We start from the raw sequence: 27,805 nt of genomic DNA, 5'->3' as shown, positions 1-27,805 counted from the left end.
GGTACCCAGGCTCCAAGACATACGCGAACGGCAGCCATTTTGAAAATCCTGACTATTATCCATGTGGAAGAGAGTTTGACAAAACTCTGTATAAATTCAATCTTTATTGCTCTTTTGATCATACTGAGCTGAAGAATCTTGTTCAAGACATGTAGATGGTACTTTTTATGAAGAGTTGACGACGTGTGGAAGTCGTTTATCGTGATATTTTGTGTTACAAACTTTGACAAAGAATCTTCTTCAGTCGGTGGCTTTAGACATGGAAGACGTGAATAAGCCTCCTTTTCCTGCGCCTGACGGTGAGTAAATCTTGTTGAAATGATATATATTTGATACTACAAACACTAATTTAAATATCCACAACGCTTTTTGGCAATCTTTTTGCGTAAAAGTGAGTAAATTGATTTTAACTATTGTAATGTTTGCAGATCAAGAGCTCAAAAACATTATTGACAAGTTAGCCAACTTTGTGGCTCGAAATGGAAGCAAGTTTGAAGAAATGACAAAGCAGAAGCAGAAAGACAACAGCAAATTTGGCTTCCTTTATAGTGGACACACTTATTATAACTACTATCGATGGAAAGTGTCCATGGAAATAGGTAAGCAGATCCACTATATATAGCTAAGTAGCTTACTTTGGCATTAGAAAACATTCTGAGATCATTATTTTAAAGATCAAAGAAAAATGTGGTCAACTCTGTGTAGTTGAGAGCAATTATCTAATCTACCTTATTAAGGCGCTTTTAGCATGCATGCAGCTTACAGTCATGAGTGATTTGTTAGTACATTAGTGTTATGCCTCCAGATTGGGATAGGCTGTTGAACCGGGAGACAATCCCCTACTTTTACATGAATAATTCAACAGGTTCTTTTATGTCCCCCATTTACTGTAGGTTAGGAAGGGTTGGGATACAAGTCCTTCTCTGAGAAGACTTGAAAGTTTAACCGTTTTCAGATGTAATTACAAAGGCAGCACCTTCTCCTCAGTTATTTTAAGACCCTGAGTGATGGTCTGGTTGAGGCTTGAACCACGACCTCCCACACAACAGACCGACGCTCTTACTAACTGAGCTAACCGGATGGTTGTTCTGAAACATATATCTATTCTGATCTTTCAATGTGTTATTACAGCTAAAAGTCAAACCCAACAATACCAGCATTCCCAGAAGCAACAAACCCCACAGTTTACCTCCTCCCAATCAGCTATCGTCCAGCAAGCTATTGTCCAACAGTCAATCAAGTCAGCACCATGGCAACAAGCACAACAACAACCAACTTTACCTCAAATGCCAGCCATCCCCCCACCCTCTTATACTGCACCACCATTGACCCAATCAGTGTACCAACAAGCACCTCAGCCTCCAAGTGACTTGGATCTTAACGAATTTGATGGGATGCTCCAGAAACTCATGGATACTGGATCTAAGGATGCCATCTCTGTGAGTTTGAATCAGTTCTTTATCAATGATTTATGCCTGATCTTTAATATCTTTGTAACCTAAAGTGACTAGCAGGGTTCAGAGAATAGCGGTAGATTAATGGACAATGTCCAGCCAAAGTTGACATTTATTTATTTATTCATTTAGCTTTGCCATTTAAACACCCACGCATACACAAACACACAAACATGTTATATATAATATATACATACATAATGGCTGGGAAACCACTATAGCATGTGCCATTTACCGTGGTTGCTCACATATTATTATATTTAAATTTAAAGTAAAGGAGTTATTAAGAAAATATTCCTTTTTTTTTCATTTTTGTCTTGAATTGTTTTGTTTTTGTTTTTTCTTTTCTTCTTCTTCTTTTTTTTTTTTTTGTCCTAATTTCCGTACGTGTCACTCTTTATGGAAAAGAAAGTCAGTAGCAGCATTTAGACAAGTCATCTTGACCAGTCACATTGATAGACTTTGATAGACATTTAGATACACAAAGAAAATACATGATAGGTTGATATGGTTTTTGCTAATGAATGAATGAATTATTCATTTTTGTTCAGAGTGGCAGAGGTTGGGTCTTCAGTAATGCAAAATCATCTCAACATTGCCAGTACATTATGGAGTACATTCTAAAGAGGTTTGTCGATCACTACAATAATTTATAATTTTTTCATGAATTTGACCACAGTGCTTGGGATAATCAACTGTTGGTTCTTGCTGTATACAACGAATCGAAATACTGATCTGTACCAATTAGCAACTTACGAGCCTCGTTATACAACTTACTCCAAGTCATACAATAGAACAAAGCTTACAAAGAATACAATAGGTTTCTATTGAATTGTGTACATTGTGTCCTCTATTGTATTCTCTAAATGAAGACAAAGATATATCCCAACTGTTTGCAACTTAGCAGTTTCACACATAACATAACTTATACAATGTCAATGAAAAACTTTGATTCTTAATTGTCCATTTCTTGCTTATTTTTAGTTATATATAAGCCTCATGAGTTCTTACTTTCTAATAGATCTTTGGAACCTGACTTAGAGTTCTCTCAGAAGCTTCACATTGTGTACATCATCAATGATGTTCTCCATCACATTGCAAGAAAATCGGTCCAAGATTTGCACAAGGCTGTACAAGAAGTCGTTGTGCCAATATTTTTAAATGCAATGAAGGGAGAAGCTGGTGATGGGTTGAAAAAACTGAACAAGGTGCTTGGTATATGGGAAACAAATAAATTCTTGGACTCTTCAGTGATGCAGGTGAGTGAGTTTTAGACATTTCTATGTTGTGCTTTGAGTACACAACCAAGGCACTTCCAGAAGTCTGCATATTTGGCTACTGACAATCAAAGAATCAAGGGTGGGTGTAGGAGTAATGCATGCGCCATCACCTTGGGGGTCTTGGATTCGATTCCTGGAATTGGCATTCCTTGTAGGTAGAGTTTCCATAACCCAAGTTGTCAGATTCTAATTGGATCTGTGATATAGCCTTATTTAGGTTTGATAAAGCTGAAGTGGTTTTAAAAATTAGCCGTCCCCCCCCCCCCCCCCCAACCTCACGCTTTTAGAAGTGCTCCACGTTCTCAGAGTGTCCACAGAAAACCATTTTGAAAACTTGCTTGCTTCATCTTCCCTTTCATACTCACTCCCCATCATAGTTCTTTTAGGTACCTAGTATTTCACTAAAGAAGTTCTCTTTTTTTCGTTTTAAGAAACTTAAAAACCCAGAATCATCTGAACCAATTCTACAAGCAGCACTTCAAAAGTTCCATGCCCCACCAGCTGCTACCTTTGGTTATCCACAACAACCAACACGGCAAGCTCCACCAGGCGAATACCAAACCAATCCATACCAATACCAGCAGTACTATCAGCAATATGCACAGTTCTCATCAAATACCGCAGCATATGGTCAGCCGTCAAGCACAGCTGAGACACGAGGACAGCAAGAATCAAAGGACTCTCCAGGTTTGTTGTTATGTCAGATTGAATTTGATTGATTAGTCTTTGTACAGCAGAACCTCTATTTAAGTGGCCAATGTCAGGGAACTGTTAGAAAGGCCACTCAATAGAGGTTGGCCACTTAATAGAGATACAAATTGTTGAGGGGGGGGGATTGGGACTTGGCCACCTAATACATGTTGGAGACTTAATAGAGATACAAATTCCTGGGGGGGGGGGGGGGGGCTTGGACACTTAATAGAGATAGAAATTACTACAAAAAAACGCACTTTAAAGCCTGGTCCTTATTAGCACATAAGCACTAGCATAAGCACAAGAGTGTAAGTCCTTAAGTACTGGGAAATTCAGTGACATAAGCATAAGAAGAACAGAACATTTTGATTCTTATGCTTCTGCTCTTAGTGCAATTATTTCAATATTTCTACAGTTTTAAGAAAATACTTTTGGTTTTGATATTAATTTGTAGAAAACCAGGCACCTCAAAAATCGTCAGAAGAATCTAATGAAGCAACCAATGAAAAAGAGGAGGAAATGTTGGAAGATAATGCAAGCAAAGAAGCTTTTAACCAAGATCACAACAATACAGACAAACAACAACCGTCGAAGGTGAGTGACAGGCTGGCCATTTACACGATTTGGAAAAAGAAAGAACAAAAATTATATGTATAAAATGAATTTAGTTTGGAAAAAGGTTTTAGCAGTGACATTTCCACAGGGTGAATCCTTGTCCACTAAAATTGCAATTGGTTGAAGATGATTTTTGTGAAGAGAGGAAAACCAGAGAACCTGGAGAAAAACGCTTAAAGCACAGGAGAGAACAAACTCTACTCACATACGAAACTGAGCCCAGCAGGACTCACACTCAGGTCTCATTTGTGAGAAGTGAGCACTCTCACTGCTACACCACAATATTTTAATATTAATCATTTCCTTGAGTATAGTTTCTGTTCTTTTTCACAAGCAGTAACAATTGCTTAAATGAAATGTAATGTAATGCTAATTTATCTCGGGGGGGGAGGGGGTGGTGAGGAATCTGAGCTCTAGCAAGGATTCAAATTTTTTTCCTAGAAAAATTAGCTTGCTGAGACATAATTTACATATCTAATAATTTACTAAGCACAAAAACACCTAATAATTACTTAATATCTTCAACAGGAAAGAGGCCTCCAGGATGGACAGCAGTTCCAACCAGCACCTTACAACCAACCTCCACCCTTCCCCCCATTCTATCCAAATCAAGGACCTCCACCTCAGTTTCCTCCTGATTACAGAGCACCGTTTCCACCATTTCCTATTCCACCCCCTAGCTTCAACCGACTGCCACCTCATTTTAATGAACCACAGAACTTTCATGATCCTGGTAAGTCCATTAAAGATGGTTTGATTTAGGGAATCAAGGGTGGTACAACAGTAGGGCACCTGCCTTTTACCTCTTGGTGCGGGTATCAGGCTCAATTCTTGGACTTGGCATCACATGTGAGTAGAATTTTTTAGGGCTCTCCCTTGGTTGAGGGCTTATCTGTGAGCTAGCCATGCCCTGACTTACAGTAGATCAACCAAGAGGTTGTTTCAGGGTCCCAATATGTGGGTTAACCATAACCTGACTTAGATCAGCCCAGAGGTTGTTTCATGGTCTCTATGTGTGGACTAGCCATGCCCTGATTTAGATCAACCCAGAGGTTGTTTCAGGGTTTCAATAAAATTAAAAATTTTTTTGGTACATGTAGTCTGTCAGGAGGGGAGGGGATGGAAGTGTTAGAAAAATGAAATGTACAAATTCTAAAGTAGCAAGAGCAAAAGAAGCAGAAGCAGAAGCACAAGTCACACAATGACAAGAGATCTGATCATAAAATTATAAAATCTAAACTGGACTTTTTTTAACAGGTTTTCCAGGAAGACCCCCATTTGGTCCAGGTCCTCCACCCCATTCCTATGATTATCCTCCCCCCAGGGATGAATATGACGATATGCCACCATCAGAGTATGACAGACACGAGGAGATAGACAACTATGGACCTCCTGAAGGGTTTGATAGGGGTATGCCACCACATGTACCACCTCCGCCAAGACCTATTATACCTAATGCTATGTATTATGAGTTGCCGGCAGGGTTAATGGCACCCATGGTTAAGGTAATCCATCATCGATATTTAGAATTCATGCTGATCGTCATAGTTATCTTGTACCAACATCAAGAATACCATGTTATTTCAGAAATTGTTTCATATTTTTATACATTTTTTTACAATGTTAATATTCTTCTAGTTAACAGATGTAGATTATAAACCATTAGACCCTCATGACATCCGACTCCCAGCTCCTCAGCCACCAAGTGAGCGCCTGCTGGCAGCTGTTGAGGCATTCTATAGCCCACCCAGTCATGAAAGGCCAAGAAACAGGTTAGACATTCAAATTGTGTAGAAGCTACAGTTACTGCATTTGCATCACACTGCTTGGTTGAGAATATACTTAAATTCTTATACTTTCTTTATAAGTTTATTACAAAAGAATGTATTACAGTCAAATAAGAAGTAAATCACCACTGCCCTACAAATAGTTAAGACTAATCGAAGCAGAACAGTGGTTTAGAAGAAAATTTACAAGAATATTCGTATTTTAGAAAAAAAGAATATATATATATAGAAAATACAATAACAATTATTACAAAAGGAGGAAGGAGAAAAGAAAAAAAATTAACTACAATGTTGTACAATATACCTTTTTAGCTTGTGCATTTGTTTTGCCCATTTCAGACCATGTGTCATTCCTTTGAGAAGAGGATTCTCTGTTTCATTTGCATCCAAGCAAAGAACTGATTCTCAAGGGAATGAAACATGGTCAAATGGCTCAAGCTAAAGCGGTGTATTTGGTACCTGGCTGTATTTATTTTGATTGATATTCACCAAGTACCTATGTTTGTTACAGTGATGGATGGGAGCAAAGCGGTCTCTTTGAGTTTTACAAGGCAAAGTTACCCTTCATTAAAGAAAGAGAAGTAAGAGATAAAGAAAGAGAAGCCAGAGAAAAAGTAGAAAGACCCACTGAAAGAGGCCGTTCAAGGTAATGAAATCATGTTTAGAAAATCATTTTAGACTAGTCAATTGTCTGGCGTGTCATTTGCCATTTTGGTCTTACTAAATCGTTCACCTATACACCGAATCAAAATATGGCGACCAATTTGAATAACTATTGTTCTGGACGGAATATCCTCTCATACATGTAAGTGCTTTTATGTTTCCAAGAGGACACGAGGCTAGTCAGTCGCTAGTCAGTGCAGAACAATAGTTATTTAACTTGTTCACCATATTTCGATTCGTTGTATGAATATGTATATGATAGTGTAGTTTTCGTAAATGTGCGAAACAATACAGCAAATCTGTAGCATAGGAACAACCCATTATGACTGGATGAAATAATGGAAAGCTACCCCAAAGATGTGTCTGTTGTAAAACGGGAAGCCATTTCGATGCTACTGTATGGTGTACCATGTACGTACTATACTTAAACATTAGACTCATCAGTCCAGAACAATAGCAATTTCAAATAGGACGCCATATTTGTTGTATTTTGTCGCATTCGTTGTGATATCTTGCCATTATCAAGGTTGCTCTAGATTTTGAAAAGCATTAAAAAGTGACCAGGAAAAACTGTTTCCGTATCCCTAATTATAGTTCCTTAACCCTCAGGTCCAAATCAATATCCCCTGCCAGATCACCAGAAGGACGTCGCCGATCTCGCTCACCACCCAGAGGAAGATCTCGCTCTGTTTCACCTCCTTATAGAAGAACATCACGGAGTAGGTCAAGGTCACCTTCGTACAGGAGATCATCGAGAAGTCGGTCAAGATCGCCCAGAAGATATTCACGAAGTCGCTCAAGGACTCCACCAAGGAGAAGGTACAGGGTTAGGCTAGAGTGCTTCCGTGAGAATCCTGTTGGGATTGGGAAGCTGGTTGGGATAGACAGACATTCCTGAAGTCGCTCAACGTTAGGGATGGGTAGGCTTCACTAAGATGAAGGGAATGTTAAATAATGTCTTTTTGGGTGGGGAGTGTTAGATAATGAATTTTTTCTGGGGTGGAGTGTTAAATAATGATATATTTTTGAGAAGAAAAAATTGCTCTTATTATAAACTGGAAAAATCGTTTTTAAAAATTCTGGTTCGTTTATGTCATTCCCGGGCGTTTTTAACAACTTTTTTTTAATTTTTAGTTTTTTTATTTCAACGAGTCTGTTTGAAAAGGTCTTTTTAAATTGATTTTCCAAATGAGTATTTCTTGTTTTACAGGCATCGTTCACGAAGTAAATCTCGATCACGGTCACGATCACGTTCACGATCACCGCGCCACAGACGAAGAAGTGTCTCGCCACTGAGACGAAGAAGCATTACTCCACCTAGTTTTGGGTGAGTTGAAAGTAAAAGGATGAGTAGAAATGAAAGAAATGAGGAAGGAAAGAAAGAAAGGATGAGAGAAACGAGAAACGAATGAGGATGAAGGCAAGAAAGGAAGGAAAAATGGAGAGAAAAGATTAGAAAAAGTAAAAGCAAAGATGCAATGAACCGAAGTCTTTATCATACTTTACCCACCCCCCCCCCCCTATTTAACACAGGAAACCCACCCAATCATCTAACGGAAAAAAATTTTTTTTTCAGTGCTTTTATGACTAGTAATCCAGAATCAAGACTAGATGAGAGTAATGTTGGTCATCAGTTGCTAAAGAAAATGGGTAAATACACATCCGTCTTACTTGCTTTCCCTAGCATTTCCTTGATCAGAAGATACAAAGTAGGTTTAGTTTCAGAATCAGATCCTAATCCTATCCCATTTCTTTTCTTCTTTGCTATTCCAAATCCCATTTCTCTAAATTTTCTACTTTCGACTCAAAACATACTATCCCATTTAAATCCCATTCTTGTGCAATTATTCTATTGAACCAGAAGTTCATAACTATGAACTTCTGATTGAACCCAAATAGTCGTTCAGTTCACAGATTCCCTTTCCTAATGTCATTTCTCTTTTTTTCTTTTCATTTCCTCGGAATTTTACACTTGATTTCTTTAATTTAAAATTTCCCATTCATTCCTATCTCATTATCAAGTATATCTTTAACATATTTTACTTTTCTATTTAGGTTGGGAAGGAGCTGGCCTTGGAAAAGACGAAAAAGGAATTCAGGATCCTATTAAAGCGGCCGAGGCACGACACCGCCACAACCAGTACAAGGTAAACACGCTCCCCTCTCTCCCCTGGGAAGCATTGGGAATGGGACAGGTCATGACTCTCGATTAATTCCTATATTTTGCTGCCTACTTCTCCCTTGTGGGAAAAAAATTAGGGAAGGGGAAAATTGGGAAAGGGACGCCATTAGACCTACTTTAAGATAGCGAATATGGTGCATTGTTGTCTAGCTTCGTTACAAACATGTTTATGCAAATCTTATGTTTTGACAGGGTATTGGTATGGAATTGAATGACGTGTTCGACAACTTCAGATACAACAGAAGCTACACATATAACAGATCCCAAGGTAAGTAACAAGTCTCGATGTTTGGTTTAGCCCAGTCTCACATTTGACGAGAGAACCACGGGTCTCACATTTGACGAAATAACCACGAGCGACGGGCACACAAATGAGAGAACACTATCCCCGTACTGCTAGGTACATCGTTGCGCTGTCTAACCAATTCCTTATTTTCTAATCGCAACTCCTCAAAAACCAAACGATCGTAATGTTTACATTTTGGCTGGAAAGACGGGATGCCTTATTACAGTATTCTTCTTCATTTTTCTCATTATTTTTCTCTTTTCCTTTTCTCTTCAGCTGAAAGAAAAAAGTAAGAATGCTTGCAAACTGAGTTAAGATACAAAAGAGCACGTCCGGTCATCATTTTTCGGATTTTAGTCCCGCCTTGGAAGAAATCCTGTAGACTTTTATGCAGTATCGCAGCTACACGCCGGGCCCCTACTACGTATAACGCGTTGTGTTTCGGTTCGACTCGAGAATTTTCACTGCGCTCTTAAACAAAAACACTTTCGAGTGGGCGTTATGAAGCTGGGACAATGATCCTAACACCTATTTGGCCCAGGAAAACCGCTGGCTTAGTTTACTGTCAACGTGTATATAGCGGTCACATGTTAGAGCTACAAAGCCAGACACATAATTACTTATAAACCAATCAAATGGAACTTGCAGCAAATTTTACAGTAGTATTTGAATTCTGATAATTAAATAAAAGAAACTGAAAATATTAAGTTTGCTTTTTAATTAATTCTCTCTGCTCGGTACTTTTGATCTGTCGAACAAGTATTTTAGCACCATTGGTAAAAATTGAAGGGATATTCTTGCGAAGGGCGGTCTTAAAGAAATAAACAAGAGAAGTAGGACTTATTATATGTTTGCGCTAAAAAAATCTGCTCTAATGCATCGGTACTGGCATGTATAGGAATGGTTTAGAAGAAATGGTATAATCAAAAATGATATTTAAAATTCATATTTGGGCGGGATTTTGCGATATGAAATTTAGGACTACCCCACCCCATTTCTGCTCATTACAACCCCGAGTTTAATCTCCCTCGCATCCATTTTTTTTTTTTACACTAAAAACGGATGCGAGGGAGACTATCCCGAGTTTGAATGAAAGAAATTTACGCAGAAACACGATAACTTAGAAAAACAATGACATTAAAAAAAAATATTCCTCGTAATTATTTAATAAATTATTATGAAATTATTATTTTAATTCATGAAAGTGCGAAAAAATGGCGGAAAAATGTTTCAAGCGAGCGCGACTGGGGTGCTGGTACTAGTTAGCCTCGTTACCGAGTAGGCGGTCTGTGATTGGTGAAAGACAAGGCGCCAAATTTGTTTGGAAAAAAATAAAAATGGCTCCCAAGAAACAGTATTCGAGAACAAGTGATCGCTATAAAAGGACAAGAAAAGCTCTTAAGGACAGCAGAAAAAGAAGAAATACATTGCCATCTGGAGCCACGAAATATACCTGGGGCATGAACGAGTCAGAAACAGAAGAATTTTTTAATGATTTGGACGTTTCTGTGTTGAGATGGCCCGATGAAGATGTTAGGGACTCGAGTCAGGATCAAGAGCTCGTGGAAGCGGAGGACTTGAATGGCAAAACTACATCAAATGTAAGCCCGATCCTCAGAATAATGTTATTCCTTTTGTAATGGTATTCTATGAATAATTTCTCATTGAACACCTTGGTTTTTAAGCTAAGTTTTACGTAATCTAAACAACGATTTTCAATTGAGGAATTTCCTTATAAATATATTTCAAATCATTGACATTGAACATCAAAAATATTAAATACTTTCAAAAATTAATATTGATCTAGTTTTTTAAAATTCTTTTATTTATGTATTTATGTTTATAAATCAATAACATTTCACTCAAATCTTCCTTTATCAGAATCTTGGTCAACAAGTTTCTAAAAATAATTCAACAAAAAGTAGAATCCTCGCGAAGAAACAGTCCAAATCTTGTGGGATTTGTGGTCATCATAGGCAAGTCAATCATTCTAATGCCAAGAGGAAAGAAAACACAGAAAAGTTAGGTAAATATGTATGATACATTAAGTATATTTTGACACGGTTTTTTGTGTGTAACTAACCCCCAGGGGGAGGGGGGTCAATGATCCATTTTCCCACCATATCCACACATTTCATAAAACTTTTTGGGGGACAGTCCTCTAATCTCTGGCCAATATCTAGTTTTTTTACACCCAAATTTACCCTCTCATGATGCCCCCAGATGAAGGTGCATACTATGTTATTCCTTAATAACAACAACAACAGCAATAATAATAATAATAATAATAATAATAATAATAATATAGAGTTCTTGAGAACGCATTTGACAAAAGTATTGATGCTTTTTACAAAAAGAGCAAACAGGTAGCAGGTTATGGCTTCAAAAGACTCCATTTAGCCAAAGACTAGGAAATCTGTTTATCTAATACAGTTTACTTAGATTTATTTGTTTTTTATTATTTTTAGATCCCTTTACTATTTTATCAGACGAAATGATTTTAGGAATTTTCAAATTTTTACCAAGACACACCCTGTCTGTTTGTGCTCAAGTAAGCAAACAATGGCAGATATTTGCGTAAGTATATTCCAGCTGCATGAATAATCATCATCATTATCAACTTCCCCCTCTTGGACCTCTATTATCCTCGGGGACCATGTCCAGCAATCACATTATCTGATTTTGAATCATCATCCTTCTGATCTGTTGGAGTCAGTAGTCCAAGCAGATTCTCAAATCTTGTCCAAATCACTTTAGTATAATTATGTAATAGGACTCCATGCTGTCCAATTAAGAAATAATTGGACAAGGAAAATTCTGAGGACTTCCAAAATTAGATGAGGCCGTAGGCCGAGCCCAATTTGGCAGTCAGAGGAATTTTTCGAGTCGTTATTTCTTGATTGGGGAGCATGAAATCCCATTACCTATTAATTATATAGCTGCCTAATTAATCCCATATCAACAAGACCTGTCCAATTAAGAAAATAATTGGACAGTTACCTATATGGGATTAATGAGAAGCTGTATAATTACTAGATTTAAAATGTCAGAGTCTGCTTCAGCAGTTCATCATTAATAATTCTGCTATCATTAAGGTGCATAACAAGATCTTTGTTTTGTTTCCTATATCAAATCTTAATTGAAAATGGCTTCAAAGGCCTCTCAAAGATATGTTCCAGGGAAAAGGGGTGAAAACCTCTCAATACTATTAATTTTTGCATTCAATTGAAACTTTTATTATTGGCTGTCATTGAGTCATTTGTTTTTGCAACAGTTATGATGAGAGTCTATGGCGATGTGTAGACATGGCAAAAACTAAGCTACAGCCAGGCATCCTTGGTTCTGTTTTGTTACGAGGTGTAAGAGTATTAAGACTAGCGTCATCAATGGTAAGAATAAACACTAAGGCATAAAGCTTTAGAGAATAGTTTGTCTTTAATTGCATGTCTTTCGATAATGATTATGAGAATTTTTTTGCATAAATATAAATAACCTTTGATTATAAAGAATAACTACTGGTATACTTGTGGTCCTCTATTAACATCTCTAGTTGATCAGGGACAGGACCACCATTAAGGTAGTCATCATCTGAGCCATGTAAAGGTCTAACCATTTGCAGATGTAATTACAAAGGCAAGACCTTCTCAGTTATTTAAAGACCCTAAGTGTTGGTCTGGCCGAGGCTTGAACCACAAACTTCTGCATAACTTACAGACCCTCTTACCAACTGAACAAACTGGTCGACAAATTGACATTGACACATGTTTCAAAAATTACCAACAACTAAGAAAAAATGAAAATGAAAAAATAATAATCTTGAGGGAATAGAAAATCAATATTAAAATGACAAAACATTCTTCTTCTCTTTGTAGGTGTGCTCTCCCATATTTGATGACAACCTCAACATTTTTCCAGACATAGTTCCTGTTTGTCAGACCAGTGATTGTCCTCTAAAGCTTTGTTATCTTGATGCTACATTGTGCACATTTGAGGAAAACAGTTTGCTTTGCCTATTAATGGTAATGGAAATTTTCAAAAGTGTTTTGTTGTCAAACCTCTTTTCAGAATGACACATACTTTGATGAAGGACTAGTGTCCGAAAAGTTCATTAGTTTTTTCATCTTTTCATGGTGTCAAATTTACCCTTTTATCATTACTGTAATGACACATACTTGCAGTGTAAAGGGAGGAACTTATCTCTAACTAATATACACCTATTTCAAAAAATGTTGTCATTGCTAAGGTGATAGGCAATAGGTGATAGGACATTCTGAGATGTAAATGATTCTGTCAACTACAAACAACACTGAATCAGTCAACATTAAGGTCCAGGTTAATGTTCTTGATGAGAAAGAAACTGAAACACAAGTCATTCCAGCTATTCTTGGATCTTGCAATGCCCTATCTCCTTATTGCTTTTCACCTATTTCCTATCGCCTTTGGAATTGACAACGTGTTTTGAAATAGGTGTATACAATATGAGTAGTTGATCAAGGATATTTTTGAGGGCAAGCCCATACAGATCTGATGCTAATATTGCATATTGCTAATCAAATATCTATGGATATAGTTTTGGGTTTTATTAACATTTTTGAGAGGGAGTGAGTTTGACCAAAAATTGATGGGATAAAGTCAAATGCAAAATGTTCTGTATTCAGTTTACAGACTTGGTGACAAATTTTTATTATGTTTTTTATTCATTAATTAACCATAATTTGATAATTACAAATATATTTTACATCTCTTAACAGCATTCAAGAAGATTGATATGCCTAAGCTTGGACTCTTGTACTCTTTCTCTAAGCATCCTCAGGTAGTTTACTAAGTTACTGGTCGTAAAATGAGTTATAAAGAAAAATTGCCCTGTTTTTTACAATCAGTCTTGTCACTCAGTTTTGTTGGTTAATGCCAATATTTAAATGTTGCCCAAAATAAATTACATCATCATACACATACCTAATAACAGCAAAATGATGTTACAAGATTGTTTTCTTTTCACCCATTTCTCATGCTGTTCATTGAACTTCAGGGCAATTGGTCAATGTCAAGATCTAAGAAAGCTGAATTTAGCAATGTGCACAGGAATTACTTTACAAGGAATGAAAGCTTTAGTGAATGGCTGTAAACGGTAAAGGCATAATATTGTCAACAACTCACCCCTGCATGAGAACTTAAACATATGTCTTTCATGGCTTAGGAAATTTAACTTATATAAGTTAGCACAATGGGACTTTCAGACCTTGCTGTTAAAAGGTGGCACCTATTAGAAGTGATACCATATTTGACTAAAAACCTGGAAAAAAGACCCATTGACATTTCAGACAATTATTTTCAAGGTTCACAAAATGCACGCTTGATATATGCATGATATGCTTGTTCCATCAAAAAAATCAAAATGCTAATGTTGCTCTTTTTTGTTGTTGTTGTTGTTGTTTAATTAGATTAACAGAACTGAATTTAGCTTGGACAAACCTTGGCAAGGAATCCATTTTACAGGTTTTTTAACTTTTCAAGTATTATATTTAATTTATAAATGATAATACTGTGCAGGGGCAGATCCAGTAATTTGAGGGGGGGAGGGGGTGAGAAAAATTTGGTGTTAGGTGAATTTTACCACTGATTTTGCAAATTAAAAGCAGAGGAGATCTGGGGGCATACTGCCAAGAGCATACATTAATTTTGTCATGTTTTCCAGAAATGCTTTTTCCTGCATTCTTGGAATAATTTAAGGAAGAAAAAAGGATAAATTTAAAAATGAATCCTAAAATGAAAGGATGGAGGTGGCCCTATTGCCCTACCCCTCTACCGACATGCTTGGCACACTCTGGTTGGTCAAAAACAGAGCCATTGTAGCTGAGCTAGGCAGGGCAGCCCAAACAATATACCTCTGCCGCCTTATATATATGATTGTAGTGAATCTATAGGCTGAAAAAATCATATAAATAGAAAAATATTTGAGTCTATACATTCAATACAATCATATGTGTAAGACAGAACAGGTACACATTGTTTGGGCTGTGTGTGAGCTAGGACATTTGCATGCATGCAGCCAGCTTTGTAACTTACAAATAAAACAGTTTTTTCTGATGGTCTATTCACATTTATAAAATTACTGTTCTAAATCTTTGGTTGGGAGCATGTGCTTTACTAGAGCACACAGCATGCTTGTGTAATTTCAGTTTCATTATTCTTGTAATTTGTATTTTATAAAAAATAAAAAACTTGCTTGCTGTGCTGTGTGGAGTTAGAAAGCATTTGGGGATGGACAGATCACTCCAGAAGTGTTGAGAAGCACTCTGTTACGCATTGCTTCTCCTAACACTTCTCTCATGTTCTGCCAACCCCTGTGTGCTTTATAACTCCACACAGCACGTGCACACGTTTTCTATTCAATGCAGGTTGCACAGATTTCTAATGGAAAAGTCTTTTTTTTTCTTATTACCAAGAGTGCAAGTTTGTTTTTTTTATACTTTTTTTTCTGTCTTCCTAAAGACTATTTTGACTTTTAATTGTCTTAGGTTGTGCAAAATCTACCAAACCTTACCAAATTAAATCTAAGTGGATGCAGAGTATGCTTAACAGATGAAGGTATAAAGCATTATTTAATAATTTGAAAAAATATTTTTTACAAGGCATTTGCTTTTCCAAACTGATTTTCATGTTGGAATAGAGTTGCTAATGCTAGTTCTCTTCTGTGCTGAGTCATCAACCTAGAAGATGCTTTCCCTATCTTTAAGCCAAGTACCTATTTTCATTCAAAATCCTTTGTGAACTTGTCTGTTATCTTATTATGCACCAACATTTCACTTATTTCTACACAGCTGTGCTGCAGCTGGTCCAAAACTGTCCTAAACTAACACATCTGGATTTAAGGTTGGTTAATGATACATTTTAATGCCTTGTAAAATAAATTTGATGATATTGATGATGGTGCTGATGATGATGACTGATACTGGTGCTGATGAAGATAATGATGATGACTATGATGATAATGATGACTGATGTTTGATGATGGTGCTGATGAAGATGATGATGATGACTAATGAAGATGATGATGGTGCTGATGACGACAATGACTGAGAGTGATGATGATGACTGATGATCACCACTGATGACTATTGATGATGGTAGTGTTGATAATGAGTAATAATTGTGATAATGATGACTGTCTACTGATGATGATAACTTATAATAATAATGACATGAATGTCTGCTTTATTCTTTAACAGTGATGCTATTCAAATAACAGCATTATCTCTATCATCCATTGCAAAGAACCTTGATCTTCAACAGCTGGCAATAAGCAGATGCTACAGCATTCTTCCACAAGCTTTCCAGTATGTGACTTAATCTATTTCAGGGTTCACACAATTATCAAAAGTCAAGCCATTATTTGGCTAATATATCCATTTAAAACTATCATTCTATATCAGTCATAGTGTCTCTCATAGTTAGCTAGGAATGGTCTCACCATCTTCTTATTTGGTTTTAAGACGTTTCAACGGTTCTTAGAAACTTCATAAAGCTAAATCAAAAAATTCTTAGAATGTTTCTTAACCTAACCACAAGAAACACTAATTATTAATGACTAGTGTCGGAAGAGAAAGTTGCAGAATCGTGATAAGTCTATCAGTTTCCTTAAAAACTATCTGTCATTTTCCCCAGCCTATGTACACAGATGAAATCCTTGGAGAAACTTGAAGTATATGGAATTCTCAATACAGATGGTGTGGACCTGTTGAAAAAAGAACTTCCTGGCATAAAAATCAACAGCTGTCTATTCTCAACCATTGCACGACCAGTAAGCTATAAGTACGATGGCACCATTTGGGGTATCACATGTGAAAAATAACATGCACACAGTTCTTAAGGAAATTATGCAGGAATTGAATATTTCATCAGCGATATTTATTGCTGAACTGTTAAAATTTTAAAAATTGTCTGTGCCATGAACAAGTAGGGATCCTGGTTGTGGACTTCAGATTATGCAGGATGATAAGGATTGAAAATAAATGGAAATCTTGCGGTATATAGTGAAGTAGGAAGCCACTAAAAGTAAGTGTTTGGCCAGTACTGGTTACTTGAATATGGGACGAAGGAGCCATCAAAATACCAAGTTTTACATCTTATTCTTGACTGTAAATATACGTTTTAGCTTTAAATTGTAAAGAAAAATTTAAATATTATAATCCTGTACTAATAGGATTCTTTTATAGATTTATTTTTATTGAAAGGTTCAAGAATAAACAAATGATTTTTCTAGAAATGATTTATCACTGATAAAGGCAACCATTCCACAAATACTACTGAACGGTGTTAAGGGTGATGGGAGTGTTAGTATAGGTGTTGGTGGTGGGAGTGTTAGTATAGGTGTTGGTGGTGGGAGTGTTAGTATAGGCGTTGGTGGTGGGAGTGTTAGTGTAGGTGTTGGTGGTGGAAGTGTTAGTATAGGTGTTGGTGGGGGAATCGTTAGTATAGGTGTTGGTGGTTAGAAGTATTAGTATAGGTGTTGGTGGCGGGAGTGTTAGTGTAGGTGTTGGTGGTGGAAGTGTTAGTATAGGTGTTGGTGGTTAGAAGTATTAGTATAGGTGTTGGTGGTTAGAAGTATTAGTATAGGTGTTGGTGGTGGGAGTGTTAGTATAGGTGTTGGTGGTTAGAAGTGTTAGTATAGGTGTTGGTGGGGGAATCGTTAGTATAGGTGTTGGTGGTGGGAGTGTTAGTATAGGCGTTGGTGGTGGGAGTGTTAGTGTAGGTGTTGGTGGTGGGAGTGTTAGTATAGGTGTTGGAGGTGAATCGTTAGTATAGGTGTTGGTGGTTAGAAGTATTAGTATAGGTGTTGGTGGTGGAAGTGTTAGTATAGGTGTTGGTGATGTGTTAGAAAGGTTGTTGGAAGTGTTTGCTTCATAGATAGCAGATGCCCGCAACAATCATTGTACTGCAGACATGACTCCTTACACAAAGAACACAAGAAAGATTATTCATCCAATAATAAGGTAAAGTATATATTCTTAATTCTTTATTAATAACTTATCAAATTATTTTATTAAATATAAGGTGTGTCAACTCGATACAATGAAATAAGATAATAACAAAGGCATAATATTTTATTACGTGGTCCAGTGGCTGGCACAACACCAACAATCAAACCACTTTTGTTAAATTCAAGACATCATCAGCTTTCAAATGATGTACATACAATGTATACACCCAGTGCAGCACTTCAGAATGCAGCTCAACTTGAAAGGCAAAACAATAGGTTTCCAATTCTCTTGATATTGAAAATATTTCGTTTTGTCCTCCAAATTGAGCTCCTTTGATGTCACATGCAGGGTCTATTAAATAATATTCCTGTGTGCGCTTGATCTGAAATGGGAAAGATCATGTCCAAGCTAAAAATGTCAGTACTGAAAGACATCATGATATATCCTACACCTTTTACATCCCCTGCCAAGATTGTAACCCTTTTCTAGTATTGAACCCCAACCAAAATATGCAATAAGTATATATCTACAGCATACACTTCACTTAGTCATGCATATTAATTTTTAATTTCATGCCATGCATAAAGTTGTTTATTATATTTATTATTCTAATATGTCACTAAATGATAGTCCCCTAAACAGTTCCCTGCGCCATCTTGAAAGGTAGCAGGGCCTTTGCATCGAAGCGAGACGAACGGTGAGCTTGCAATGATAGAGACCTGTGAATAATATTATTGTCCAAGTTGTTAAAAAAAGATCTCTATCAATGTAAGCTCACCGTTCGTCTCGCTTCAATGCAAAGGCCCGGCTACCTTTCAAGATGGCGCAGGGAACCGTGAAGGGGACTATTCATGCATCATAAACCAATATTCTTAATTTAATTATTAATTATCATAATAAATGACTTAACTGAATCCTTTTCAAAATCACTATAAATACAAACAAAAATACAACCTTCAGAAACTGGATTGTATGTATTCTTAAAGTATAGTGAAAATAACTTCCATCGAGTAATAATTTGCTATTACCTCTGCCTAAGTCTCTAATATATATTACATATTCTTAGTGTATAAACCTTTGGGTGATGTTATCCCATTTAAACCATTATCATTCCCTTGACTATCATTGAGGGCCATAAGTTCATCAGAGTGTAAACTGTTAAATGTTCCCTCTTGAAATAATGGTTATTATTATTTCTTTGTTTAATGGTTGCACATGAGAAGATACATGAATATAGATACAACCCAAACAAAGATATCATTCTCAAGAGAATGACACATGGTTTGAAATGGGAAACCATTCACCCCCATGACAAAGAGGTCCCAAACAAAGATATTCTCAAGAGAATGAAATGGGAAACTTCACCCATGACAAAGAGGTCCCAAACAAAGATATTCTCAAGAGAATGAAATGGGAAACTTCATTCATGACAAAGAGGTCTCAAACAAAGATATTCTCAAGAGAATGAAATGGGAAACTTCATTCATGACAAAGAGGTCTCAAACAAAGATTTTATTCTCAAGAGAATGAAATGGGAAACTTCACCCATGACAAAGAGGTCTAAAATGCAGCCTCTATTAGTGTTGTCATGGAATAGCAGCTGCACAGGATACTAAATGGTCTATAGCAGTCATTTATATTGAGTAAATTGTCACTCAGCCCTCCTTTATATTATTTGTCACTAAGCTTTGCTGTTCATGTTTCTACAAAAATTTTATACAGAACACCCCAATGCTTTATTAACATTATCTTAAAGTTTGTATTTATCTATCCAAATATCTTATCTTGCAACCAGTTTCAAATTCAATGCCTTCACGATTTTTCCTTCAAAATTTATCACCCATTCTTGGAAGTGTGGCAGCTCACTTTAGCAGCATTCACCTAACTTACAGAGTTGTAGCTTTGAGCTTTAAATATCATCAAATAAGTTCTTAGGTACTTTTTTTGGTGACCAGCCAAATCCAGAAGAAGACTCTCTATTGTATGAATCTCTTTTATATGAATCCCTATTGTACCCACTGGTAGAAGCATCAGGATCATAGTCTGCAGCAGACAGTAACTCAATCCTATCATTTTCTTGATCAAATCTTGAATATTTAACAACCTTAACATCATCACCTGTCAAGTTAGTCTGTGATGTAGCTTGATCTCTGCTGATCCCACGATGTAATTCTCTGTCTCTATCTGTGTGTCTGTCATGCAGTCGTCGCTTAGCTGACTCTGCCCTTTCAGTCCAAGTTTCCTGTGAAAGCAAAAGTTATTGTTAGGTTCAATAAACAACCATTATTATCAGTGAGCAAGGGTAGTGTGAAGGTAAGAGCACTTGTTTCTGAATGATATAACCCCAGTTTAATTCCTGGACTTTGTGTCCTGTGTGAGTAGAGCTGCTCATCGTTTCTCTCTTGTGCTGCGAGGGTTTTTATCCTGTTTTCCTCCCTCTGCAAAAATTAATGAATGAGCTAGTCTGCAACAAGGAACAAATGAGTAACTGTAATGAACACAGTGAGGTATTTGACCTGTTTGAAAAATGACTTTGGATATTGTACTGTGGCCCTTGAAGGTAACCAGTGACTGCACCAAGGTGTATATTTATTTCGACCTTGATTCCGAGGGATTTATTAATTGAGATTTAGATCTCTACCTTTCTACCATCACCATTGAGGTTTTCCTTTCTTCTTCTTTCTGAAAAACATGAATGGAACTGAGATGAATACATGGATTTTATTTATCATGACTAAAAAAAATGTTTTTGCCATGGTAAAGGCTAAAAAAAGTGTATTTTATACTCTGTTTGCGTGGACGTTTTTGAACATTTTTGATAACATTTTTAATAAAATCATCAATACATTAGAGGCCAACATAAGCTGACAGATCGAAATCACAAAATGAGTCTGAATGATTTACTGCCTTTGTTTCCATTCTCTTTGACACTGTACAGACTTCACAAATATGCTAAATATGGCATACATTTCACCAAGATCATTTATATGACTTCATTAAGGCAAACAATGAGGTCAACTTGACTTTAAATTTAAACTTATTTCTTGCCATAAGCAAATTTCAAAAGTGACACATGCTGTAAGTTGAGGAGCGCAAGTCAAAATAACTCTTAGAATGGTCACTATAAAAAATTTGCAATCTCTGACTGCAAGTACAGTACCTCTCCTAACAATATCTTTGCCTTCATTAACATATTCCGTCGACATATCATCTTCTATGATAAATGTCTGGAAGCCCAAGATGTTTAAACACCGGGTCCCAAGGCTAAAGTACGTTGCTAAGCAAACGAGGAGCACACACATTGGATAGTATAGGTTGACACCCTTAGAGATGAACGACAGAACATCCATGTGACCCATAAACTGCAGGAGAAAAAATGAAGATCACATTGTCACATTTTCTTTGTTTTATTTAGTTGTATAGCTCATGTTATGTAGGGCTTAAAATAAAAGCCTGGTCAAATTTGTTATTGCTTGGTAGTACCTCATTTCTAGCTCAACAATACTGGTCAAAATGACCAGCAAGGCAAAGATTTGACTAGAAAGTCAAAGTTGTGGCTTGGCATTGTCCTTCCAGCCATAATTTTAAGCCCTGGTTAAAATAATGCCTTGACATTGGCATGTCCATGTCTGTGCAGTGTTCATGTTGTGTTTCGGGCATTTGGTTGGATGGAAAGCAAATTCCTCTGCAATTTGATTTGTCCAGTATATGAATTGCCATGTCACCATCATGTTCATGCAGTGAGTTTTTTACAGTCATTCAAAAACTTCTCTGTTCACAGTGATAATAATGGTGCCAGAAGTGTTGATGTGCTGATCATTGTGACAGCCATACTAGTGGTAAAGATTGTTTAGTTGGTTACTGATACTTACAGTTGTGAATGAGGACTCCTCTTTGTCATTAGCACCTGTAACATGGCCATCCAGATGAAGCATTGCAAGGAAGTTCAAGGACAATGCATAGGTCAGTCGACACAAAATACTGGGAAAAAACAACCAAATATTTTAGTTTTTGACAATTGGATTTTCTTCACTGGCTTCTTTCCAATAGGTGGCACTTCCCATTAGCAAAACTAATGATCAATGCTGCGAATTTCTGTTTAAATTTTGACCAATCAACTAGTGAATTGCACTTTGGCAACATACTGCTTGGCATGCAAAACTTAGAAGATAATGCAGTCTGCATTGCTTATTGCAAATGCACCTGGACTTCCAATTGCCAGCCAATGACAGTTATTGCAATACCAGAATTTCAGGATTTAAAAGCCATTTTTGAAAATTCCTGTTCCTTATATTAAGCAAATTTCTCTATTTTAGGTTGATTACAATAATTGACTTACAGGCCACTAAATAGAAGGCTATATGGATCAGTGTGATGATTGGGAGCAAAATAATAGTAGTTGAAGATTCTCATCCTGAAGACTGTGTAATAAGAGCACACACACATGTATGCAATGATGAAGAAAGAAACCAACTGGGAAAGAAAGAAAAGAAGTGAAATAAGGTAAAATATCAATAACATGCATGAACGAAAAGGAAATGTAATATAAAGCTACTTCTCCATCCGACTTGCAATATCAAGTCTCTCAGGTTTTATAACCAGAAAACACAAGGAGTCAGCACATAAAAACTATCAATATTTACAGCTTAGTGCAGTGGAGCTGAGGGTGCTATCTAGTTGCCCCTGCCCCACTTCTTTTGTTTTACTTTTCATTCAATCACTTTTTCACATTCCCAACCTAATATTGGTAAAAATTTTTTTACTGCTTGGTGTCTCTGTATACCTTGTGATCAAGTATTCTTCCCAAAAAGAAATAACAGTGAATAAGAAGGAAACTTTTGAAAAATAATACAGAGCGGTATAAAGCAATGTTTATGAATAGATTAGCTATCAATAATTTAGGAATTCGATATATTTTAATTTCATTTATTTTAATCCTTAAATTTATATAGTTTTTAGTGGTACAATTTTAAATATAGATATGTGTTTCATTTATATAATAAAGACATTATTATTATCATTATTATTATTAAAAGCATTTGAAAAATAGTTCGTAACATACTGGTGTTTCAGACATTAGTTCTTTGTCAGAGTAAAAGCAAAATAATACTAAAGAAAAGGACACATGGTCACAAAATATCATCTAAAGTCAAGTAAATTATAGTATTAACTGTTTTTAGCTTACCTCTACATAAAAGTAAAAGTAGCCAGCGCCTACGGCATTGATGAATATAGCACAGAGTGACAGTATTGGTTTGGTGTTGAAGAAGGTAACTTCTGACCATACAAGAGCCAAGGATAATAAACACAAGATTATGGCTAGGATACGGAGTAAGATGGGAGATATCCAGATCTTCCAATACCATTCTGGAGATCAAAGGAAAGGAAAGCATTCAAATGACATTTAAAATAATGATTGTGATCAACATGATATGACGTTTCAATATGAATGCATAATTTACTATGGTTGATGATGGTGATGATGTTGGGTTAAGATAATGATATGATGATGATGCTATGATGATAATAACATAATTATGACATCTTAATATGAATGCATAATTTACTATGGTTGACTATGGTGATGATGTTGGGTTAAGATAATGATATGATGATGATGCTATGATGATAATAACATAATTATGACATCTTAATATGAATGCATAATTTACTATGGTTGATGATGGAGATGATATCAGAAGCGATGCCAGTAGTGGATGATATAAATGATAATGACAATCTTTGAAGGACAATAAAGCTAATGTAGCAATAATAATCATGCTAGCAAATAACCTCTTTTACTCCAGTAACTGCATATATATGAAAATACTCACCAAATACTGGTCCTATACTACAACAATAGTTTGAAGGTTTCTTAAAAGAGGACTTGAAAGTTCTATGATGAATGGGGAAAAAAAGGTAAATTTTTACTGGTAATCACTGAAGCGAGATCAACTGTCAAAGACTATAAAAGTTGTAAGTGTTAGATTTATTTTTGGACAGTAGACACCCACCTGTCAGTATTGCTAGAATTTTTCATGACGTCTTCATGTTCAAATGCTTGATCTAACTCAGCATTGTACTGGCTGGGAAGAAAACAAGTAAGGAGTTTATAATGAATAATTGTTACAGAAACTATATGTAGTAACAACTCTTTGTATGTGGATAGTTCCATGACACTATAAGATATAGTGGTTAAAATTGTGAAGTGAACACTTTTGAGGGGGAGGGGTGACACGTTAGGGAGGAGGGCGTGGTCGGTCCCAAAAGTGAGTTTACCCTTTATTTTCATGTGACACTGCATGGACCATGTTGGCATACAAGTAAGGAAAGATTTTTTTGTTAGCTTCTATTGTTATGTCCACCAACATGTCTGCCACGTCTTTGTAGTTTTATTCCCACAGGAATACTCAAATGCTCTCTCACATTTTTCATACACTCTTTAAGAATTTGTATAAACCAAGAAAGACCAGACTACATATCAAGATAAATATGACAACTTGATATTTTTATCTAGACTATTTTCCTATGATTACCATTGTGTTCTTCTAGCTGTTTGTGTTACTACGATGACTCTCCTGTGTAGTTTTACCAAGGCCTTTTCTGAGTATGTATTGACAATCTTTTGGCCTGATTCTTTGAGATAATCATCATAATCAACATAATCATCTGTTCCTTTGCTGAACAGTGATTCTGAGGACTCTGGACACTGCAAATTAATGAAAGCAAATGGATAAAGTTGATGGTGATTGAAAGGTGAATGAAATGAAGAGTAAATGTGACTAGGTTTTGTGCATGCAATTGTACGAATCACTGAGATATTAATTAACTGTTGACATTATATGGTTAAACATTCGGTAATCAGGCATTTAAAACATTAAATTGATAAATTAGTTTTCTCTAATTTTTTCTAATTTCTAGTGTTTTTTCAAGACGTTTTGGTTGAGATACTCGTAGTATCTTGACCAAAACGTCTAGAAAAAACACTCTACAAAAAATTGGAGACAACTAATTTATCAATTTAATACTGTTGACCTTATCATCCTCCTCCTTGTCATCACCATCACCATCATTATCTACATCACCATCATCATCTGCATCACCACTATCAACAACATTATTTTCACCACCACCATCACCATTACTATCATCGTCGTCGTCGTCGTCATCCATCATCATCATCATCATCATCATTATCTTCATCATCATTATCATTACCATCATCATTATCATCATCATCATCATCATCATCATCAATGACAATCAGTTTATTAGCCATACTATACTATATTACCTTTTTAATGATGATGTCTATACACTCCCTTAAAGGATCTTTATAACGAATGTTCTCAGATGCCTTGCGCACTTCCTGATATAAAATTATACCATTATCAAATTATTGAATTTTTGGTCTTAAAGAGGTCCCTATTAGTAACTACCCAGATCCCAACCAAACACCAAGGAAGAGCTAGTACTTTTTATATGATCAAGAATAGCCTCTCACCTCTGGGACCCAGATCAATGCTAAATAACACTTTGATAATTTATCTAAGTTAGGCGTGCCCTGCCTCTGACCAAGGTCTTTAAAGGATTATTCAAAATTTTGCCAGAAGGTTACTTAGTGAAGCACATAGGACACAAGGTCTCCTTCAAGGTTCATTGCACCAATTTCTAAAACTCTAAAATTCCAATACCAATCCCACAAACAACCCATTAAGATTTACATGAATTATAAACACAAACGACCTATTAAGATTTACATGAATTATAAATATTTAAGAACAAAACATACCCAATTCTTACCTCTAAAACATCAGCCAGCTGTTCCTCTGCTTCCTCTCTTTCAACACTCAGCTTAGAGACTTTAAAATATGCATGTGCTAGTTTGTATTCCAGTTTAGCAGAGTTCCATACATTACGTGGGATCTCTACCAGGCCATAGCCCATTAGCATGACCAGGAGAAGAAGACCCCACGTGTTGGAAGCTGTTATACAGATAATGACAAGCTTGGTCCTAACAAAATAACCATCAAAATAATGTGAAAAACCATCTTACGTATGCAGCCTGCTGTGACATGTAGTTTTTTCAAAGATCAAAGCCTGTCAGTACAAATAGGGCTACCTATAAAAGAATGTCTGGCCATATTTATTTTCTATTTCCAGCCATCTTATTATCCTCAACTGTCATTTTTACACAATATACATGTAGTCGAGTGCCCTGATGACCACACAAGAAATAAAATACATGGCTATTACTCACCCATCAAGTTGCAGGTCTGGCCTTGCGATGACATAAACAAGGAGTATTAGGAAGATGACAATATAGCTGCCGTACCAAATAGCATTCTCAAATAATGCTGTTTTAATCTTTCCTCTGACTGTAAAGTCACCAGCATAGGAATATGACTGCATTATTGGTAAGATGATCCTAGAAAGGTCAATAAGAGTGATACATTATGGAATGTCTGCAGGGGCCTAGAGAGATCTTGATTATGGGGGGGCAATGTACCATTTTCCCGCCAAATTAATTATATTTTGTTGCAGAAAGCAAACTTTTGGGGAGGGCATGTACCAACCAGCCTTCCCCCCTCTCTATGCTAGTGATTGTCTGGATGTTAAAGGTTAAAGTGATCCTGGGAGAAGCACTGTTTGCTCCCCCCCCCCCCCCCCCCCCATATCATCATGATCAGGGCTTAGGATAACAACCAGTCAGTCATCAATTCCCAGCGAGGTGGGAAATTAATTTTTCCGAATTTAATTCCAAGGGTCTTTTGCCTGGAATAACCTCATTCCCAAGCGCTATAACTTATCTATATTTCTATATCTTCATGTATTTCATAAGTGCTACGCGGTCCACATATTCTCATCTAGTCATCAAACCAAACCCATTCAAAATATCAATAACAATATAATTACAGAACTCTACAATAAAGTATATATTTACCATGATAGGATCTGCGAAGACCAGTAGACCACCCTCCATAAATCAGGCAAAACATTATCTGGAAGGTGACTCCAAGGAGGTTGACATATTGGGTCAGCTGGAACCACCTTTGCACTTGTAGGACGGGCAGTTGTCGTGAAATTCAAAGACGAATTCGAAAATAAGACATAGCTGGAAGTATTAATAGCTAGATTTCCGTGTTTCTTTAGACATCTTCTGTAAAAGGTCTGTGAAAACACATTAGGAAATAAGCTTTATTAAATTAATAAGGTTACAAAAATAGTCTGATTACGTCTACAGTTTGAATTTTTTTAAAAATTAAATTACACGAGTTTTTGAGATTTTTTTCTAAAGCTTAAGAATTAGGTTTAAAGTATGTGTTATACTCACATCTGATACGTCTAAAGGAAGAACTTCTACAATAAGAAAAGAAAAATACCAAGCTACAAATACAGCTAATGTCACCAAGAAATGCTGCTTGCGCCAATTGCCGTAATAATGAAGAAGACAAAGCGTTACGCCGAAGCATACGAGCATCTCTAAGGCCAACGAAGCCCCACTCATGATTGTGATGAAGATGGGCTCCCAATTGAAGAGTATTGAAGAGCTAATGAATAAAAATATGATGATAATAAAGACATACGAAGAACTTTGATAAATCATCCACATATCCCACAATACTGTGCGAGCCCTCGTGATAGATGAGAGAGACTAGGGCCCAACAAAACTATATTTTCTTGGGAGGGGAGGGTAAAGACAATTCCAACTGTGATTTCATTTTTCCTATTAAAAAAGCCCTAAATGCGTTTTTCTTTCTCCTATGTATGCAGTTTTCAAAGTAGCTTATATTCTTTTGACAAGAACAAAATAATTGGAATACTTTTAAAATTATTTTGATTTTTTCCAAGCGTAACTTTTGC

At 36.3% G+C, this 27,805-nt stretch overlaps 3 protein-coding genes across 3 annotated transcripts; 2 read left to right on the top strand and 1 right to left on the bottom strand.

Annotated features, from left to right (window-relative positions):
- Positions 1-12: 12 nt before the first annotated feature.
- LOC116294829 (calcium homeostasis endoplasmic reticulum protein) lies at positions 13-9,667 on the top strand. Its single transcript, XM_031702498.1, has 17 exons — positions 13-299; positions 429-599; positions 1,132-1,439; positions 2,006-2,082; positions 2,476-2,713; positions 3,166-3,421; positions 3,882-4,021; positions 4,571-4,775; positions 5,300-5,547; positions 5,681-5,814; positions 6,341-6,475; positions 7,102-7,311; positions 7,703-7,819; positions 8,069-8,142; positions 8,548-8,639; positions 8,867-8,942; positions 9,237-9,667. The coding sequence occupies exons 1-17, from the start codon at positions 260-262 to the stop codon at positions 9,251-9,253; spliced, it is 2,538 nt and encodes an 845-aa protein (XP_031558358.1). The 5' UTR covers positions 13-259; the 3' UTR covers positions 9,254-9,667.
- Positions 9,668-10,291: 624 nt separating this feature from the next.
- LOC116294818 (S-phase kinase-associated protein 2) lies at positions 10,292-17,148 on the top strand. The gene is made up of 12 exons (XM_031702482.1): positions 10,292-10,561; positions 10,842-10,986; positions 11,429-11,537; positions 12,235-12,349; positions 12,833-12,979; positions 13,712-13,773; positions 13,990-14,088; positions 14,402-14,456; positions 15,479-15,548; positions 15,782-15,833; positions 16,190-16,297; positions 16,626-17,148. Exons 1-12 carry the CDS (start codon positions 10,298-10,300, stop codon positions 16,810-16,812), a joined length of 1,413 nt encoding a protein of 470 aa, XP_031558342.1. The 5' UTR covers positions 10,292-10,297; the 3' UTR covers positions 16,813-17,148.
- Positions 17,149-17,949: 801 nt separating this feature from the next.
- LOC116294839 (G protein-coupled receptor-associated protein LMBRD2) lies at positions 17,950-27,544 on the bottom strand. Its single transcript, XM_031702510.2, has 14 exons — positions 27,276-27,544; positions 26,886-27,112; positions 26,202-26,369; positions 25,745-25,955; positions 25,236-25,310; positions 24,478-24,650; positions 23,956-24,027; positions 23,776-23,837; positions 23,127-23,308; positions 22,281-22,414; positions 21,814-21,922; positions 21,102-21,303; positions 20,583-20,623; positions 17,950-20,183 (listed from the first exon to the last, which is right to left on the bottom strand). Exons 1-14 carry the CDS (start codon positions 27,447-27,449, stop codon positions 19,851-19,853), a joined length of 2,163 nt encoding a protein of 720 aa, XP_031558370.1. The 5' UTR covers positions 27,450-27,544; the 3' UTR covers positions 17,950-19,850.
- Between the last annotated feature and the right edge of the window lie 261 nt (positions 27,545-27,805).

This window comes from Actinia tenebrosa, unplaced genomic scaffold (assembly GCF_029948245.1).
Source record: "Actinia tenebrosa isolate PJP-AT-01 unplaced genomic scaffold, QUT_ActTen_1.0 PGA_scaffold15__27_contigs__length_11533743, whole genome shotgun sequence".
Classification (NCBI taxonomy): domain Eukaryota; kingdom Metazoa; phylum Cnidaria; class Anthozoa; order Actiniaria; family Actiniidae; genus Actinia; species Actinia tenebrosa.
This window is presented reverse-complemented; position numbering and strand designations above follow the sequence as displayed.

Bases quoted from the DNA above. Each gene is read 5' to 3' on its own strand.
- LOC116294818 (XM_031702482.1), top strand. From the start codon at position 10,298: ATGGCTCCCAAGAAACAGTATTCGAGAACAAGTGATCGCTATAAAAGG. The intron at 12,350-12,832 runs GTAAGAATAAAC...TTCTCTTTGTAG, and splicing joins TAAGACTAGCGTCATCAATG to GTGTGCTCTCCCATATTTGA. The intron at 15,834-16,189 runs GTTGGTTAATGA...ATTCTTTAACAG, and splicing joins CTAACACATCTGGATTTAAG to TGATGCTATTCAAATAACAG.
- LOC116294829 (XM_031702498.1), top strand. From the start codon at position 260: ATGGAAGACGTGAATAAGCCTCCTTTTCCTGCGCCTGACG. The intron at 2,714-3,165 runs GTGAGTGAGTTT...TTTCGTTTTAAG, and splicing joins TGGACTCTTCAGTGATGCAG to AAACTTAAAAACCCAGAATC. The intron at 8,143-8,547 runs GTAAATACACAT...TTTTCTATTTAG, and splicing joins TCAGTTGCTAAAGAAAATGG to GTTGGGAAGGAGCTGGCCTT.
- LOC116294839 (XM_031702510.2), bottom strand. From the start codon at position 27,449: ATGAGTGGGGCTTCGTTGGCCTTAGAGATGCTCGTATGCTTCGGCGTA. The intron at 23,838-23,955 runs GTGGGTGTCTAC...CATTCATCATAG, and splicing joins AATTCTAGCAATACTGACAG to AACTTTCAAGTCCTCTTTTA. The intron at 20,624-21,101 runs GTACTGTACTTG...CATGTTTTTCAG, and splicing joins CAAAGATATTGTTAGGAGAG to AAAGAAGAAGAAAGGAAAAC.